The sequence below is a fragment of the Hyperoodon ampullatus genome (assembly GCF_949752795.1).
Source record: "Hyperoodon ampullatus genome assembly, chromosome: 13".
NCBI lineage: Eukaryota > Metazoa > Chordata > Mammalia > Artiodactyla > Ziphiidae > Hyperoodon > Hyperoodon ampullatus.
In genome coordinates this window covers 32,200,758-32,217,129 of record NC_136926.1, presented here as the reverse complement: position 1 = coordinate 32,217,129, position 16,372 = coordinate 32,200,758, and the positions used below count along the sequence as shown (strand labels likewise).

At 41.0% G+C, this 16,372-nt stretch overlaps 1 protein-coding gene across 5 annotated transcripts in view; it reads left to right on the top strand.

Moving 5' to 3' along the window:
• Positions 1-16,372, top strand: part of PTPRM (protein tyrosine phosphatase receptor type M) — a gene marked incomplete at its 5' end in the record, with an annotated part of 766,253 nt that overhangs the window by 295,419 nt on the left and 454,462 nt on the right. For all 5 annotated transcript variants that reach the window (XM_079718129.1, XM_079718128.1, XM_079718127.1 and 2 more), the window contains 2 exons: positions 3,391-3,469; positions 13,573-13,688. In XM_079718129.1, the coding sequence (XP_079574255.1) occupies positions 3,391-3,469; positions 13,573-13,688 (195 nt within the window). The remainder of the gene's footprint in view (positions 1-3,390; positions 3,470-13,572; positions 13,689-16,372) is intronic.

Sequence of the window (16,372 nt, the reverse complement as noted above, 5' to 3'; positions counted from 1 at the left end):
GCCCTGTCTGGAGAGCCCTGGGAAGACTTTTTCCTCCACTTGTTCTCAATGTCCATCTGCCTTTTGCCCCTCAGTTGTCCTGTCTCAGACTTCAGTAGAGAGAGAAACTAGCAAGATCCCATTGCAGGAATATCTGTGCGTCTCTTCCTTTCTCTGTACTATCAGTGAAAAAAATGTATATTAACCCCCGAAACAGGAGCAAGTTTCATTTCATTTCTGTTCTCCTGCTGGGCCCCTCCTCCCCCTATGTGTTTTGTATTTCAGCTTGGTGGCACCCTGGCACAGGGACGTCTAGTATAGCAGGTGTTTCTGGGATGACTTCTATCTGGGAAGCCCCCTGAGCTTTTCCATTGGGGGTCCTGCTTATTGCTTCCTCCATGCTTGCATCCGTCGCACAAACATAAATAATGCAGTCCCTTGGTTGCAGTGTTCATTCAGGCAACAGGCAGTAGTGAAAATGCCACGATATTTGGAATCAGAAAGATTGGGATTTTAAGTTACACCCACCGTAGACACATCGCATGTTCTTGGACCATTACTTTGTATCTAAATATCGTTGTTCTTGAAATATAGAATCCTTGAAGAATCTTCATGTGAAATAATAAATAAGACAGTGGAGTAATATCTGCCCAGGGTATGTAACGTATTATGTGTGTAGTAAATGGTCACTTATAATTACTTTTTTTAAATTGAAAATTTTATGGGGATAATTGTGGAGTCAGATGCAGTAATAAAAAATAATACAGATTCCTATGTACACTTCACCCAGTTTCTTCCGATGGTAACATTTGGCAAACCTAAAGTATAATGTCACAAGCAGGATATTGACATTGTTAAAATCTAGAGCTTTTTCAGTTCCCCAGTTTTACTTGTACTTGTGTATGCATGTGGGTGTATTTACTGCTATATAATCTTTTCACTGTTTTATTGTGATAAAATACAAATCACTTAAAATGTATCGTCTTAACCATTTTTAAGTGCACAGTTCAGGGGTGTTAAATACATTCATAATCTTGTGGAACCATCACCACCCTTCACCTCCAGAACTCTTTCGTCTTGTAAAACTGAGACTCTGCAGCCATAGAACAATAACTTCCCAGCCTCTCCGCCCAGCCACAGGCAACCGCCATTCTCTTTTCTGTCTCTGTGAATTTACTACTCTGGGTATTTGCCCTCTAGGACTGACTTATTTCACTGAGCGTCATGTTTTCCAGGTTCATCCATATCATAGCATGTGTCAGAGTTTTCTTTGTCCTTCTTAAGACTGAATAATATTCCATAGTATGTATAGACCGCACTGTGCTTATCCACTTATCCATCAGTGGACACTTGGGTTCCTTCCGCGCTGTTGTGACTGATGCTGCTATGAGCTGTACGATTTTATTACCTGGGTAGGTTTGCGCCTCCATCACCACAGTCAAGACCTCAGCACTTCCGGCATCACAAGGATTGCTCCTGTTGTCCTTTTGTAACCACACCCATCTCCCTCTTGTTCCTTCTCCCTCCATCCCTGAGCCCTGGCAACCACTCATCTGTCCTCCATTTCTAAAATGTTGACATTACATGATGCTACGTAAATGGAATCAAATAGCGTGTAATCTTTCATGATGGGCTTTTTCACTCAGCACAGTTCTCTGGAGATTCATCCAAGTCAGGTGTATCCACACTATGGACGTACCACTGTCGGTTTAATCATTTACCATTTGAACAGCATCTGGACTGTTTCCAGTTTCTGGCTGTCATAAATAAAAGCTTCTATAAACATTCGTGTGCAGGTTTTTAAAAAAATTTTTTATTGGAGTATAGTTGCTTTACAGTGTTATGTTAGTATCAGGTGTACAGCAAAGTGAGTCAGTGTTACACATATATATATATGCACACATTTTTAGATTCTTTTCCCATGTAGGGCATTACAGAGTACTGAGTAGAGTTCCCTGTGCTCTACAGTAGGTCCTCATTAGTTATCTAGTTTATATATAGCACTGTGTATAGGGATTGACATATGCAGGTTTCTATAGGAATGAAAATGTTCATTTCTCCAATGGTGCAGTTGCTGGGTTGTGTGTTAGACTGATCCTCCTCATGTTGCATGAGCCGTGGTCTCCCTGGTGACAGTTTCCTGCTGTGTAGAAATGGAGGTGAAAATAATGACATGTGGGGCTTCCCTGGTGGCGCAGTGGTTGAGAGTCCGCCTGCCGATGCAGGGGACACGGGTTCGTGCCCCGGTCCGGGAAGATCCCACATGCCGCGGAGCGGCTGGGCCTGTGAGCCATGGCTGCTGAGCCTGCGCGTCCAGAGCCTGTGCTCCGCTACGGGAGAGGCCACAGCAGTGAGAGGCCCGCGTACCGCAAAAAAAAAAAAAAAAAAAAAAATGTCATGTGGATCTTTTATCATTAACACTAGCCTGACAACAGACACCTTTAGACAATCATGTTAAGAACATTGATAACCTTGTTACTGGTTCTTTTATCTCCTTTAGCCTCATTTTCTCTGAAGTGGCTCCACCATCTCAAAAATGTCATTCTGAGAACCTCAGAGTGTGTTGCCCTTCTTCTATTGCCCTGCTTCTCCCAGGACCAAACAGTCATAAAGCCCTCTCGATTTTGCGACTGTAGAGATTTTTATATCGTTCTCCTCCTAATTGATACTCTGCCATCTGAATTTCAGCTAGTATAGTCTCTTCTCTGTATTCCTAATGTGCTGTGTTTCCTGGGATCTCTGAGCCGGGTCACAGCTGACCTTTATAGCTGCAGATCGCAGTTCTCCTCTTCATGGCCACCGTCATGTCCACCTCAGGGCCTTTGCACATGCCCCGGAAGGTGCCTTATCCTCTTCACACCGTTAGCTCATTCACCTTCAGCTATCAGCTCAAACGCCACTTCCTCATGGGAGGCCATCTGTTATATGTTCTTCTAGTATCCTGTCCTCTTCTTTCATAATATGTTTAAAATTTTAATTGTATATATTAGATGTATAAAACCTAGGGCCCCACGTGGTTCAGTCTGGTGCTAGAGTTTCCTCAAAGAAGTTGACCAGAAGATATGTCATCTTAAAGCAATTTAAATCTTATCGCCTCTGGAAAATGACTCAGCCTCTGTCTTCCACGTATCAGTTCTTAACCATGGTACCCTGCCCCACTTTTATGAGGTGAGTCCTTGAGGTACAGTGCTGTCTGACCCACTGCCGTTCACGTCCCTGAAAACTGGGTTTGAGTCTTAGTTGTTTTTGTAGTTTTAGAACCTGGAATGCTGACTGGCGGATATTGGGCGTTCCATTAATATTTTTGGAAAATATCAATGAATGGTTGAAACTACCTATCTTATATATAGGAAATATTTGGTAAAAGTTGACAAAATGAGTGAATAATGAAAATCTTTCTTAACTTTTCAGGTGATTTTTGAAGTCGTAACTTCTGGACATCAAGGCTACCTCGCCATTGATGAGGTGAAGGTGTTAGGACATCCATGTAGTAAGTTACCTCAGCTTCTAATCATCCGGGGACGTGGCTGGGGGTGTATTTATGTTATGGATAAGAGAAGGCACTAAAACCTGGGGGAGGTCGTCCTACTCAGAGAATCCCTGATGGGCCTCTGGGTGGTGCTGTGCTAGCCCAGAAGTTCAAAAACATGTGCATCATGTGTGATGTCATTGTACGTATCTAAATGTCTTTAAAGTGAAAATCAGGAATAAGGACTAAGGGGACATCCACATCCAACCCCAGCATAGAGCTTTGGGAGCTGAGCAAGCAAAAGTCTGCAAATGTGGGTGTCTGTGTGTGTGCTTAGGTGTACCAGCATGTGTGCTTGTGTGGGCACGTGCATATGTGTGTGCATGTGTGTGCGCGCATATGTGCCTGTGTGCATGTGTGTATGTGCATGTGCTTGTGTGTGTGTCTGCAGGAGTGTGTGTGTGTGTACGTGCACCGAGTTTCCCATAATCTCTACATGTTCATAAACAATAAGACAGTTACGTTTGCCTTTTGTAAATTCTGATGAATGGTAGTGAACTGTACAAATTACTCTGTATCCTTGTTTTCCCCACTCAGCCTCGTCTTTAGGTCGATCCATGAGATTGTGTCATACGAATACACTACGTTCTATTTTGTCTTTTCCTCTACGATCATTTAGTTCCCCGCACCCCAGTTTTCCTCTATGACAGACACAGTTGCCGTGAACATCCGTGTGTGTGCACGCGCCTCTGCATGCGGTGTGTGAGAGCTTGGGTGAGGTGTATACTTCAAGGCAGAATTGCCGAGCGGTAGGGTAGAAACACTTTTAGTTTTACTAGACGCTATGAAAAATGTCTGACCAGTTTATATGCCCACCAGCAATGCACGGACGTTTCATTTGCCCTATATCCTTGCCCCAAATTGATATTGTCAGACATTAAATCTTTGACCATCCCAGGGATGGCAGCCTGCTTTATGTTTTAGGATCCCTGGCATAAAAGAGAAATTGGCTCATTCAGATGATACTAGATCTCTGCTGAAGGTCCCCACCCAAATTCATGAGAGAATGGTTATACCTACACTGAAATTAGAAATACCAACACACGCAGGAGTGTCTGCTTTTACTGCATGGATTGAGAGATTGGCGCCATGATCACTCCCTGTGGTGGTTTCAGAGAAGCCTGGGTGGTTGGTATCTGATGGGCTCTCATGACACTGTTGTCTGATTCCATCCGGAGGGGTTCTCCTCTCTGAGATCTTTACCTGGTGCTCCAAGTTCAAGCTCAGCAGTCATCTTGTTCATTACTAAGGCAGACGTTACTTTTGCAGCACGGTGCTTGGCCTTTTATTCTGTCAGCAAGACTGGCGAGTTCAAGAAGAATTTCTGCCCCCTTTTTTCTGAAAAGACAAGAAAATGAACAATGCTGTACCTAATGGGAACAGCAGGGCAAATTTAGGAAGCAGAATATAATTACCTGAGTTGGAACTTGGCCAAATTCTCAGAGTCATAGCCTCGGGCTTGGAAAAGTGCCGTGAGATCTTCTAATGTGCATGAATATTCAGGGCCTCTGATTCACCTCTTACCGGGAGGTAAAAAGTCAGACAGTAATACTGTAGGCCTACTATGGGCTGAGCACTCCGTTTCCCAGAGCAAACCTCACCACAAGGCAGGTGTCACTGCTGCCCTGGGTATAGGTGTGGTGGCCACTGGCCAACAAAATAGCTCCTCAGGTGTAGCCCCTCCCATCCCGCAGGATCTGAGTCATCGCCTTCAGTAAGAGAGAAAGACTTAATGCTTTTCCTTCTATCAGAGCCTTCCTGAAATGTGTCTCCTGCAGTTTTGTGCATTCTTTCCAAGCCCAGCTGCCTGCAGCCATAGAAATGGAGTTTATGTCTCTCCTTTGGAGAATACCGGTGCTGATACTTAATTGGCTTTGCAAACTGCTGTTAGGAGATACAGAATCACAAAGCAGGCTCTGTCCCAAGGTGATGGATGCTACAACAACGTGTTGAACCGTGAGCTTTAAATGGTTTTGATGATGGCCCTTCTGTAGTTATTTTTTCCTGAATCGCTAAGTTTATGGGGAAAACATGCAAATAAAGATTTTAAAGAAGGCAGTCGTTTCGTCTTAAAATGGAAAGCTTTATAGTTTGTATTCTAAGGGCTTTCCTATCAAGATTTTTAAATAATAATCAATTATTTTGAAATGCTGATGATGTTCATTAAATTTACATCGTGAAGAAACATAAGTATTTCATATCCAAAACTGTGCTTTTCCAAAAGATACAGAAGTGCTGAACTTTATTTTCTTCACTCTAAAGGCTCCTGTTTGGATTCATATAGGTTTATGAGTAGACATTACGACATTTTTTTTAAAAAATAGCTGTTCTGTTAAGTGTATACAGTTGCTCATAAAATTGATTTTCACGTAGTGACAGTAAGATGCCAGATCAACTTGAAATGTGGAGATGGCTGTGCAGTGGCTTCAGACCACTTCTAATGAAGATAGATAATTTTTGTATTTGGTACACATGCTAAAACTATATTTTGAATTTGGTTCAATAATCCTAGTAGGAGAAACTGAAGAAGCATTTTTTTCAGCTTTGAAATATTGTCTCCTGTTTTTAAGTAGGTTGTAACTTATGCATAGGTGGGTATTACTATTATTACCTTGTGGTGCTGATATGTATTTTTATATCTTGTAAGCCATGCAGCATTTTAACATCACATATCATTCAATTCATCCACTCAAAGTGCATGGGAATGTGGGATGTTTTTCCTTTTACTCGGGTCTTCTAAAAGTTCCTTCAATAGTGTTTGCAGTATTCAGGGTACTAACTGAACTTCTTTCCTTATACTTTTTTTGTTAAATCTATTCCTATGTGTTTTATTTTGATACTACTATAAATGGAATTGTTTTCTTAATTTCTTTTTTGGATTGTTCATTGCAAGTGTATAGAAACACAATTGACTTTTGTATATTGATTTTGTATCCTGAGACCCTGTTGAGTTTACTTATTATAAACTCTAATTGTTTTTTGTGGATCCTTAGAATTTTCAAGACCCATGTCATCTTTAGGTTGCGTTAGTTTTATATCCTATTTTTCAATCTGGGTGCCTTTTATTCCTTTTCTTGCCTAATTGCTGTGGCTAGAACCTCCAGTACAATGTTGAGTACAAATGGAGAGAAGACATCCTTGTCATGTTCCTGTCTTAGGAGGGAAGCTTCCAGCCATTCACCATTCAGTATGATGTTAGCTGTGGGTTTGGGTTTTTCATAGATGCTCATTATCAGGAAAGACATTCTCTTTTATTCCTACTTTGTTGGGTATTTAAAAAAAATCAATCATGAAAGGGTGTTGGGTTTTAGCAAATGCTTTTCCTTTATGTATGTAGGAGAGGAAAAAGTTCTCCTTGACCCTCTTAGGGTCTCTGACTGTGTCTAAAAATGAAACTGACAAAGACAGTTTCATGGGAGTAGAGCATACAGATACATTTAATGTATGTTTTATGTGACATGGGAGCCTCATAAGGAAATGGAGACCCGCAGAAACAGACCTGGTGTATTTATGCTGGTTCTCGTGAAGAGCAGACATTCATGGAGGAATATGATATGATAGAGATTGTACAGCAAGTGTGGCAAACTGAGGAAGACAAACCAGATGCGTGCGTTGATTCTTCTTGGTGAACCTTTGTCTTTGGAGATAAGAAAGCTCCTTTCTTCTGGTGCAGGGAGGGCACCTCTCACGTGAGGGTTTTATGGCCTGTTTAGGGGATAAGGGAAGGGAAGGTCAGAGTGACCTTCTTGCTACTGCTGTTTTCTTGAACTCCTTCAGCTTAATTTATTCAGTGTGCAAAGGTGCCATATTTTGGGTAGCATTTCCTGAACTCCATTATTTATCAGATTATCGTATGGCTTTTATCTTTTATCCTATTGGTGGGGTGTGTTATACTGATTGGTTTTTGGATGTTAAATCAACCTAGCACTCCCAGGATGAATCTCACTGGGTTACAGTGTACAGTCTTTGTTATATGTTGTCATATAACACCTTAAATATGAAGTTATTTGCATATATGATGCCTTGAATTGTGAAATCTAAAAATTACACAGAATAATGCCTCGTTATTTTTCTGCCAATTTAAAAAAATAATAATATAATGAAAAAGATTGCAAAAACCCCTCATAAACCTATGTGCCATATATGGGATAAAATGAATACAAAAATCCAAGACATTTCTGTATTACTACTTTGCAATATGAAATAAGTCAGCAATTTCTTTAAACATTTAACAAATGCTGAGTTCATAATATGGCATCCTAGGTTCAAATTTATTCTTATTTTATAAAACAAAATTAATTTTTCACTCATATTTATTTGCACACTCAAACATTGCTTGCCTACTTTCAAATTTAAATTTTTATGAAGACATTAAACACTGTGATTAAAATAAGAATAACAGAGACATATAAAAAATTGGAACTGTTTTCTGAATTATGTTTGTTGAATAAAAACTGACCCGTGTGCTTTGGTTGAGAGACGCACAGAACTCAGAATTGAGTTTATTTGAGTTTATCATTTTATTTATTTATTTTTTTTAAAGTTTTATTGGAGTATAGCTGCTTTACAATGTTGTGTTAGTTTCTACTGTACAGCAAAGTGAATCAGTCATGTGTATACATATATCCCCTCTTTTTTGGATTTCCTTCCCATTTAGGTCACCACAGAGCATTGAGTAGAGTTCCCTGTGCTATACAGTAGGTTCTCATTAGTTATCTATTTTATACATAGTATCAATAGTGTATATATGTCAATCCTGATCTCCCAATTCATCCCAACCCCGCCTTCCCCCTTGGTATACATACATTTGTTCTGTACATCTATGTCTCTATTTCTGCTTTGTAAATAAGATTGTCTACACTAGTTTTTCAGATTCCACATATATGCGTTAATATACGGTATTTGTTTTTCTCTTCATTTTACACATGGGAACTTAGCTTGGATTTTTCTCCAGTGGACTGTCATTCTTCTTCAAGAGATGGGTGACTAATAAAAGTTGTTTGTACACAGTGCCTAGCTTATTTTTCTATGATAAGGATGTTGACTCTGTTTTTCCTTTGACAAATTATTCCATTAAGATCCATTCTTACCTCTCAAGCAAAACAAAAGTAGTTTTGTCTTGAACCATGTTAAGAACTTCCTGCTCACAATAGTTTCTTGGCCTTTGTGGCCCTATAAACTTGCTCACGTAGTGGAGAATAATAATGATAATGCTCTCCTCACAAGGTAAATGTAGGGATTAAATGAGTTAATGTACATAATGAACTTAGAACAGAGCTTAGCACATTCTAAGAGCTCAATAAATGTTAGCTATTATTATTATTATTATTAGGCATACATCCTGATTGGCCCACTAGAATGAATTAGCTGCAGATTTTAACTCTAAGTGGCTAAATTGATTGATTTCTTAGATGGGATAACTTAGCAGTGTCCATTTTAAAAGTTAAAAAAATGTTTGCAAAATAGATTGTTTTCAGGCAGTCCCGGCTGTTCTTTTTAGCAGAAGTTGGCTCTCTTCTTTGTGATGATGTGCTACACAAATAGAGAGAAGCATTGACTGTGCATTCTGGCTGGCAGGCATGGCTGCAGCCCATCTCAACCTGTGCCATTACATTAAAATGTAAATGAAAATACAAAGGGGTCAGGGCACAGTCCGCTTTTGTCCATTTCCGTTTGCACTTGGATGTCGCAAATTACCGTTCTCTGATTTTGTTGTTAGTGTTTTGGTGCAGGCTTTGAAGAATCAATAATATGAGACATCTACAAAAAGATTTGCATCCTGGTCAATGATAATTCCTGGCTTTGGGATCAAATGCTGATGTGAGATCAATTAATACCCAAAAACCTCTATTCTTTTGAAAACAGTTTTCTTAGTAAGAAACAAAAGAATATGGCAGAAATGAAAAAATAGGAGAGTTGTACTCAAAAACCTTTTAGTATTCATGGAAGATATTTAGTTTTTAGAACTCCTGCAGATTTTAGGAAAAAACTGGCATAGCATTTTGAAAGGGTATCCAGGAGACAAATGGGCCTATAAATTTAGAGAGAAAGAGAGAATTTTTCTTCCTGAGTATGGGATAGATTGAAATTTTCCACTGTAATTGTGCTCTACCTGTGTTACAATTAGTTTGGCAAGGTTCAGAGCACGCAGCTGAGCGTGGAATTGAAACTTTTCTGGCTGTGGAGCTCTTTTTCTTGGGGTCTTTTCCAGTTTCCAGTGATATATCCGTTATTTTAAATAATAATGAACATTTTTGAGGCTAAGTACCAGGCACACACAATACCTCCTCCTGGCAGCATCTTGTTTAATCTTTATCCCAACCCTATGAAATAAGTACTATTTTTAAATCCTTATTTTGCAAATTAAAAAAAAAATCCACTAAGGCTTGGGTTGAAGAATTTTTGCTTCTATTCAAAGGCAGTAAGAGCCTGAGCTTGAACACATATTATGATGAACTGAAAACAGTTGTAGGGTTTACAGCACTAGGCGGGGAGAATCCAGGCATCTTAAACCTCTGGAAAGATTATATATGCCTTTAATGTTTATTGAAACACTTACAAATGTTACCAGTAGAAATTTTAGCCTTCATGATCTTGGAGGAAACTGATCTGGAACATAGAATTCCATAGCCCCTTTGTCTTATTCACCGTGGTGGATGAATTAATTAATTCAATTAATTCTCTTGCTTGAAAAGGGTAATTTGCTGATAAAAGTGTTTACACTTAATAGGTTTTTCTGTCTTCATCTGGTTTCCATTGGATGTATGGCTTTATTATTTTAGCCAGACTATTTTTTTTTTCTGGCAGTCTTCTTCTCAACCGAGAAACACTATTTCCCAAACTGAACACAGCCAATCTGTTCAGAGAAGAACCCTCCCCAAATACAATTTGAACAGAGGTATCAATTCCTTAGACTCTTAACCTTACTGTGCAAGTAATAAGCCCTGGTGTCTTTGAGAAAACCGTATTGAACGTCAAATCCATTCTAAAGGAGAAGGGATAACCCTCATTCTGGGCAGCATATCTTAATAAGGATGGGAGTAAAGAAATACTATCACACAATCCTATCTTTGGCCACCAAATTAAAAATGTAAGTTATATTCTAATAGAACTCCTAATACAATTAGCAAATTGTATTGATAAATGAGCTTTGCTATGTCTTTCTCTTTGGTTCAGTAGCCATTGCTAGAAACAGGGCCCTTAGGAAAACAACCTTCCAGGGCGGACTTACTATGGAGGGACAGACCTATAGCAGAACCAGTGACAATTCTGATATTCCTGTTATTGTTAAGTAAGCTGATGAAGCAGAGCACATATATTTAATCAGATTCTCCAGAAAGATTACAGAAATTAACACTTAGCATTTTTGAGGGGGTGGTAAAAAGCACTCTTCTACCCTGCTGGTAGAAATGCCAATTGTTATACGCTCTAAGGAAAGCAGTTCAGCAATTTGTGTCAAAAGTATTCTAACAATGCTAACTATGGGAGGATACAGCAGGGGTGATACTCAGAATAATTAACAACCCTTCAGCATAGGCTCCGAACTGACCCTGCGCTTAACCACGTGCGGTGACACTGCAGACCAGCAGCCACAGGTATAACACCCCCTTAACCCAAGTTGTCATGAAAGATGGCTACACACCCAACACTCTGTGTTAGAGACCCAATGTGTTATAGTGACCTGCAGCCAGAGGCAAGCAGAGTTAGGAGGCCATGAGATGGACAGGAAAGGGTAACATCAGTGAGACATTCTGACGGAGGACATGTGATATCTCAAGGGTCTAACAGCAAGCTAAGGGAATCCATGGAAGCTTTATGGAAGGAAAAGCATTGGAGAAGGTCCTTGAAAGTAGCTGGAATTCCAGCAGTCAGACTGGGAGCCATACCTGGTGGGATGAGAGCATGGGGAAGGCAGACACTGGGCTGCAGGGCTCGCCGAGGCAGTGTTGCCTGATGGGCAGAGCCTGAGCTTTGGAACTGGCTAGACCAAAGTTTCCACTCTGCTTCTGACGCTTAGTAGCCAAGTACCCACAAGTAAAATGGAAAAAATACCTTCCTCACAGAACATGTGTGAGTCATCAATGGAAAAGTTTCTGGCCCCTGAAATGCTCAAAAAGAATGTTACCTTTTTCCATTTTCTAAAAGCAGTGGGTCTTCCAGCTTCTTGGGAACAGTGAGTAGAAGAGAAATTTGATGCAGGGACTTTTTACACAGATCTTTAAAACCATAGAATCCTGTTATTCTTGACCAAGGGGAATTTGATTAAGTTAATGAGAAATAGTTTACAGGGTTTTAAGTTAATATAATAGTATTAGAAACAATGACATAGAGTTATACTGGTTTTTTAGAAGTTACTTAGGACATTTTGCATGCCAGGCATCATGAATGCATTGTCTGAGCTATTGGTGGCCTCCAAATTAGTAATGGGGGTGTCCTCTGTGTTACTGATTTTTTTCTTTTTTTTTTTTTTTTTTTTGCTGTACGTGGGCCTCTCACTGTTGTGGCCTCTCCCGTTGCGGAGCACAGGCTCCAGACGCGCAGGCCCAGCGGCCGTGGCTCACGGGCCCAGCCGCTCTGCGGCACGTAGGATCTTCCCGGACCGGGGCACGAACCCGTGTCCCCTGCATCGGCAGGCGGACTCTCAACCACTGTGCCACCAGGGAAGCCCTGTTACTGATATTAAAATGCATTTTTCTTTGTTCTTGGACAGTAATTCATTTCCACTCCTAATTATGTTTTTTACAGGCTAACGTTAGTGCTTGTTTATCATCTTTGGGTGCCCAGGAGTGGGGTGCCATTCTTTGAAAGTGTCTAGATGTGGTCCAGAGACACGTTGGCACTGGGGGGAGGCTGACAAGGCATAAAGAATGCCTTCTAGCTGTCATCCAGGTTTATCCATCCCTCCCAGAAGACACTGGCATCCTATTTTCTTCTTTTCTACTCCCTCACCTCCCCCACCCCACCTCTTGCTGCTCTCTCTCTCTCTCTCTCCTTGTTTTGATAAGAGAATGTTTTCCTAAAAGTAGAAGTTATCATAAAATTTCATTCCTGACCCGTCACTCCAGGTCCTGACACGCATTTTCAGTGTGCTGTGGAAATGGGTCTGTGCTTCTCAGGTCAAACAGAGTGATTCTTTATTTAAACAGCTGTCCCCGATGGACGATGTATGTTATGAGACTTAATGCTGTTTAGCAGTTGGAATCATTCTTTCTTCTCGAATTGGAAATCAGGATCAGCCAACACCGCCGCGCTATAGCAGTCCCAACGTAATTTCACAGAATCTGTCTATGGGGATAGTATTTTTGGTAGCTGGGAAATATTACACGAGTAATGCTGCATACCAATGAGTTGTATTAAAATATATATTACTCACAGCTCTGTACTTGGCTTAAAAAGTTTCCTTGGCAGCAGCATTTAACTTCTTACTGTTCTTTTCATGTTGCTAGTATAAATATCTAATATGTTTTTGTTCAAAACATCAATTAGGCCTCAGTATAATCTTTATTAATACAGGTCTGTTATTACAAGAAGGCTGCTGAGCTATGATTATTTGCACAGCAGGGGCCATAAAGTATCTTCTTTCGGCCTGGTTCTATCCCAGAATGCCTGGCTGTTGCAGAACACACCAGAGCCTTCCAGAATCTCTTTTACAATCCTAATGAAATCTTTTTTTTTTTTTTTTTTTTTTTTTTTTTTTTTTTTTTTTTTTTTTGTGGTATGCGGGCCTCTCACTGTTGTGGCCTCTCCCGTTGCGGAGCACAGGCTCCGGACGCGCAGGCCCAGCAGCCATGGCTCACGGGCCCAGCCGCTCCGCGGCATATGGGATCCTCCCAGACCGGGGCACGAACCCGTATCCCCTGCATCGGCAGGCGGACTCTCAACCACTGCGCCACCAGGGAGGCCCTACAATCCTAATGAAATCTTTAAAGCTCTTAGAAGCAAAGGCATTCTTTCCTTCAAAGGTAAACAAAAAGGAAAGGCCGGAAATTGCAGATAGATTCAAAAAGACACCTATGAGTTCAGATCTCCACTTTTAACCTGTTTAATTCTTTCTCTTTGTGCAGCCAGAACGCCTCACTTCCTGCGGATTCAGAACGTGGAGGTCAATGCGGGCCAGTTTGCCGCCTTCCAGTGCAGTGCCATCGGCAGGACTGTGGCCGGCGACAGGCTCTGGTTACAGGTACGTCGGAGAGAGTCCAGCGGGCAGAGTGCGTGTCCCCTGGGGAGGGCCCCAGAGATCGGGTCAGTGTCAGGCCCCTACGGGAGATGGATGCTCTGAGCAGTCTCCACAGTTCTTTTCCTTCTTCCGCAGTAAGTAGCCAGATTACAAAGAGCTCTAGACAAGCTCAGTGTTGTTCTTCACAAACTTTGTTGTGAATTTCTGGTTTTTCCCTTTGCTTCTGCTTAGCCATCTCATTTGGAAGATCTGGTTACCAAATTACTTTTGGAGCAGTATGTTGGAGTCCAAAATACAGTACCTCTCCCCCATACTTCCTCTGGAAAAAAACCCAAAGAATCACACGTGCACGTGCACACACACACACACACACACACACACAAGTTTATAGGCCTTTCTGTAATTTTCATTTCCGCAGCAATAAGCCTAAACTTATAAATTAATAGCACACCTTTTACCTTTGAGCACTTAAGCAGACTTTTTTTAGGGTCATCACAACTTGTGTGTCTCGTTTTATTGTCTTTCAAACTCCACCATCTGTATTTTGCATGGCCAGTAGTTTCATGGACAGATCAAGGGTTTCAGGAATTCTGACTAAATGAGCAGGAGTACGTGACCTGTCCCCCCTAACCAGCATGCCACCCCACTTCTGGGTTTGGTTTCCCCCGTAGAATTCTCCAATTTTATTCTTATTGCTTCTTGTTGCTCATTGATCTATAGGCTGCTTGTTCTCCACCTTGATTAGTGTTGATTTTACCCCCCTTTCCTTACAGATTCTATTGTGGGTTTTGTTTTGGTTTGGTTGGTTATTTACTTATTTTGGTTTGCGACTGAGCTGCATTATGTTCTAACCCTTCTCTGCATCTGTTCCATTCCACTTGGGCTTCTGTTCCATGCGTGCCGAATTTTCCTTGGTATATGTCACTCTCCACCTATCATGTGTCTCCTTCTGCCGTGTAGTAACAGTTGTCATGTGTCACATTTGCCTGACACTCTATTATCTTTAAATCCTGTATTCCTTTTAATCATCACAGCTGAAGTCAGTGGTCACTTTTCTAACTCCATTTCAAAACAGCCAAATATGCTATCCCAAGATCACTCAGCAATGTGTTGACAAATGGGGAATACATTCTGAAGGAGGCTTCTTAAATGCTTTGGGGTCCTCTGCACACAATCCTCCACCTTCCACCCTGATGTCACTCTCTTTTCTCATATCCTACTGTCCCCATGAGAGAGTCCCCAGGCCGGGAGGGAGGAATGTGTGCAGAGAACTGAAATGGTATGTACCAAATTCATCTTTTTTTTCTGTTTTTCCAAGTGCTTTTATTTTTTTCATTAGCTTGTATTGGTATATAGTTGATTTACAGTGTTGTGTTAGTTTCAGTTGTGCAGCAAAGTGGTTCAGTTATCCATATACATATACCCACTCTTTTTCAGATTCTTTTCCCATAGAGGTCATTACAGAGTGCTGAGTAGAGTTCCCTGTGCTCCACAGTAGGTCCTTGTTGGTGATCTATGTTATATATAGTCGTGCGTGTATGTCAATCCCCATCTCCCAGTGTATCCCTCCCCCCCATTTCCACCTTGGTAACCGTAAGATTTCTACAGCTGCAACTCTACTTCCGTTTTGTAAATAAGTTCATTTGTGCAGTTTGTTTAGATTCCACGTATTAGCGATATCATATGATATTTGTCTTTCTCTCTCCGACTTACTTCAATCAGTATGACAATCTCTAGGTCCAAATTCATCTTTACTGTTTCCTTCGCTCTAAAAGTTTTGTAATCACTACTTTAAGAGCTTTGTGCAGCATGTGAAAAATGTGCTTGACCCTGGTCTTTGGTATTCAAATTTCTTTTTTATCCCACTTCCCAGTTATTTTAGCTTCTTGATGTTAGAGCTTGAGAATTCTTTTTTTAGTTAGTGGTTGTTTCATATTAAATTTGATCAAGTTTGGCTACGTATGTATGTATGGCAATTGATGAGACAGACGTTTTTAATTGGCATTTTTCACAATGCCTTACCTTCCTTTTAAAAATGAAAATACCCCCCCCAAATTTTTTAAAATAAATAATGAAAAAATGAAACTACCCTCGTCATCTTTGATTTATCTCCAAAAATCTTAATTTTTCATGGAAAGCATTTTTTTTGTCCCTGATACTTGGGTGGTTTTTTTGGTTTTGTTTTTTGTTTTTTTTTTTTGCAGTACGCGGGCCTCTCACCATTGTGGCCTCTCCCGTTGCGGAGCACAGGCTCCGGACGCGCAGGCTTAGCGGCCGTGGCTCACGGGCCCAGCCGCTCTGCGGCATGTGGGATCTTCCCGGACCGGGGCACAAACCCGTGTCCCCTGCATCAGCAGGCGGACTCTCAACCACTGCACCACCAGGGAAGCCCCCCCTGATATTTGTTTTAATGTTATTTGAGAGACTACAATAAAAAGACTAAGCTTTTGTCTCAACAGTCTTAGACATTGGCAGGAATTTACAGGAAAGTTGAAAATACAGTTTCCTTTTTTGTTTTTGTAAGTATCCTGGCCTTGGGAGGGTCCTGCTTACACTTGAGCACTTCCTTGGGGTTGGGATCATTAACTCCTTCCTCTTACTAAGTAAGAGACTTTGTTTTAGAGAATCCATCATGCTGTAGGGAGAAAGCTAGATACCAGTTTGCAAAAAGGGTCTAATTGCAGAAT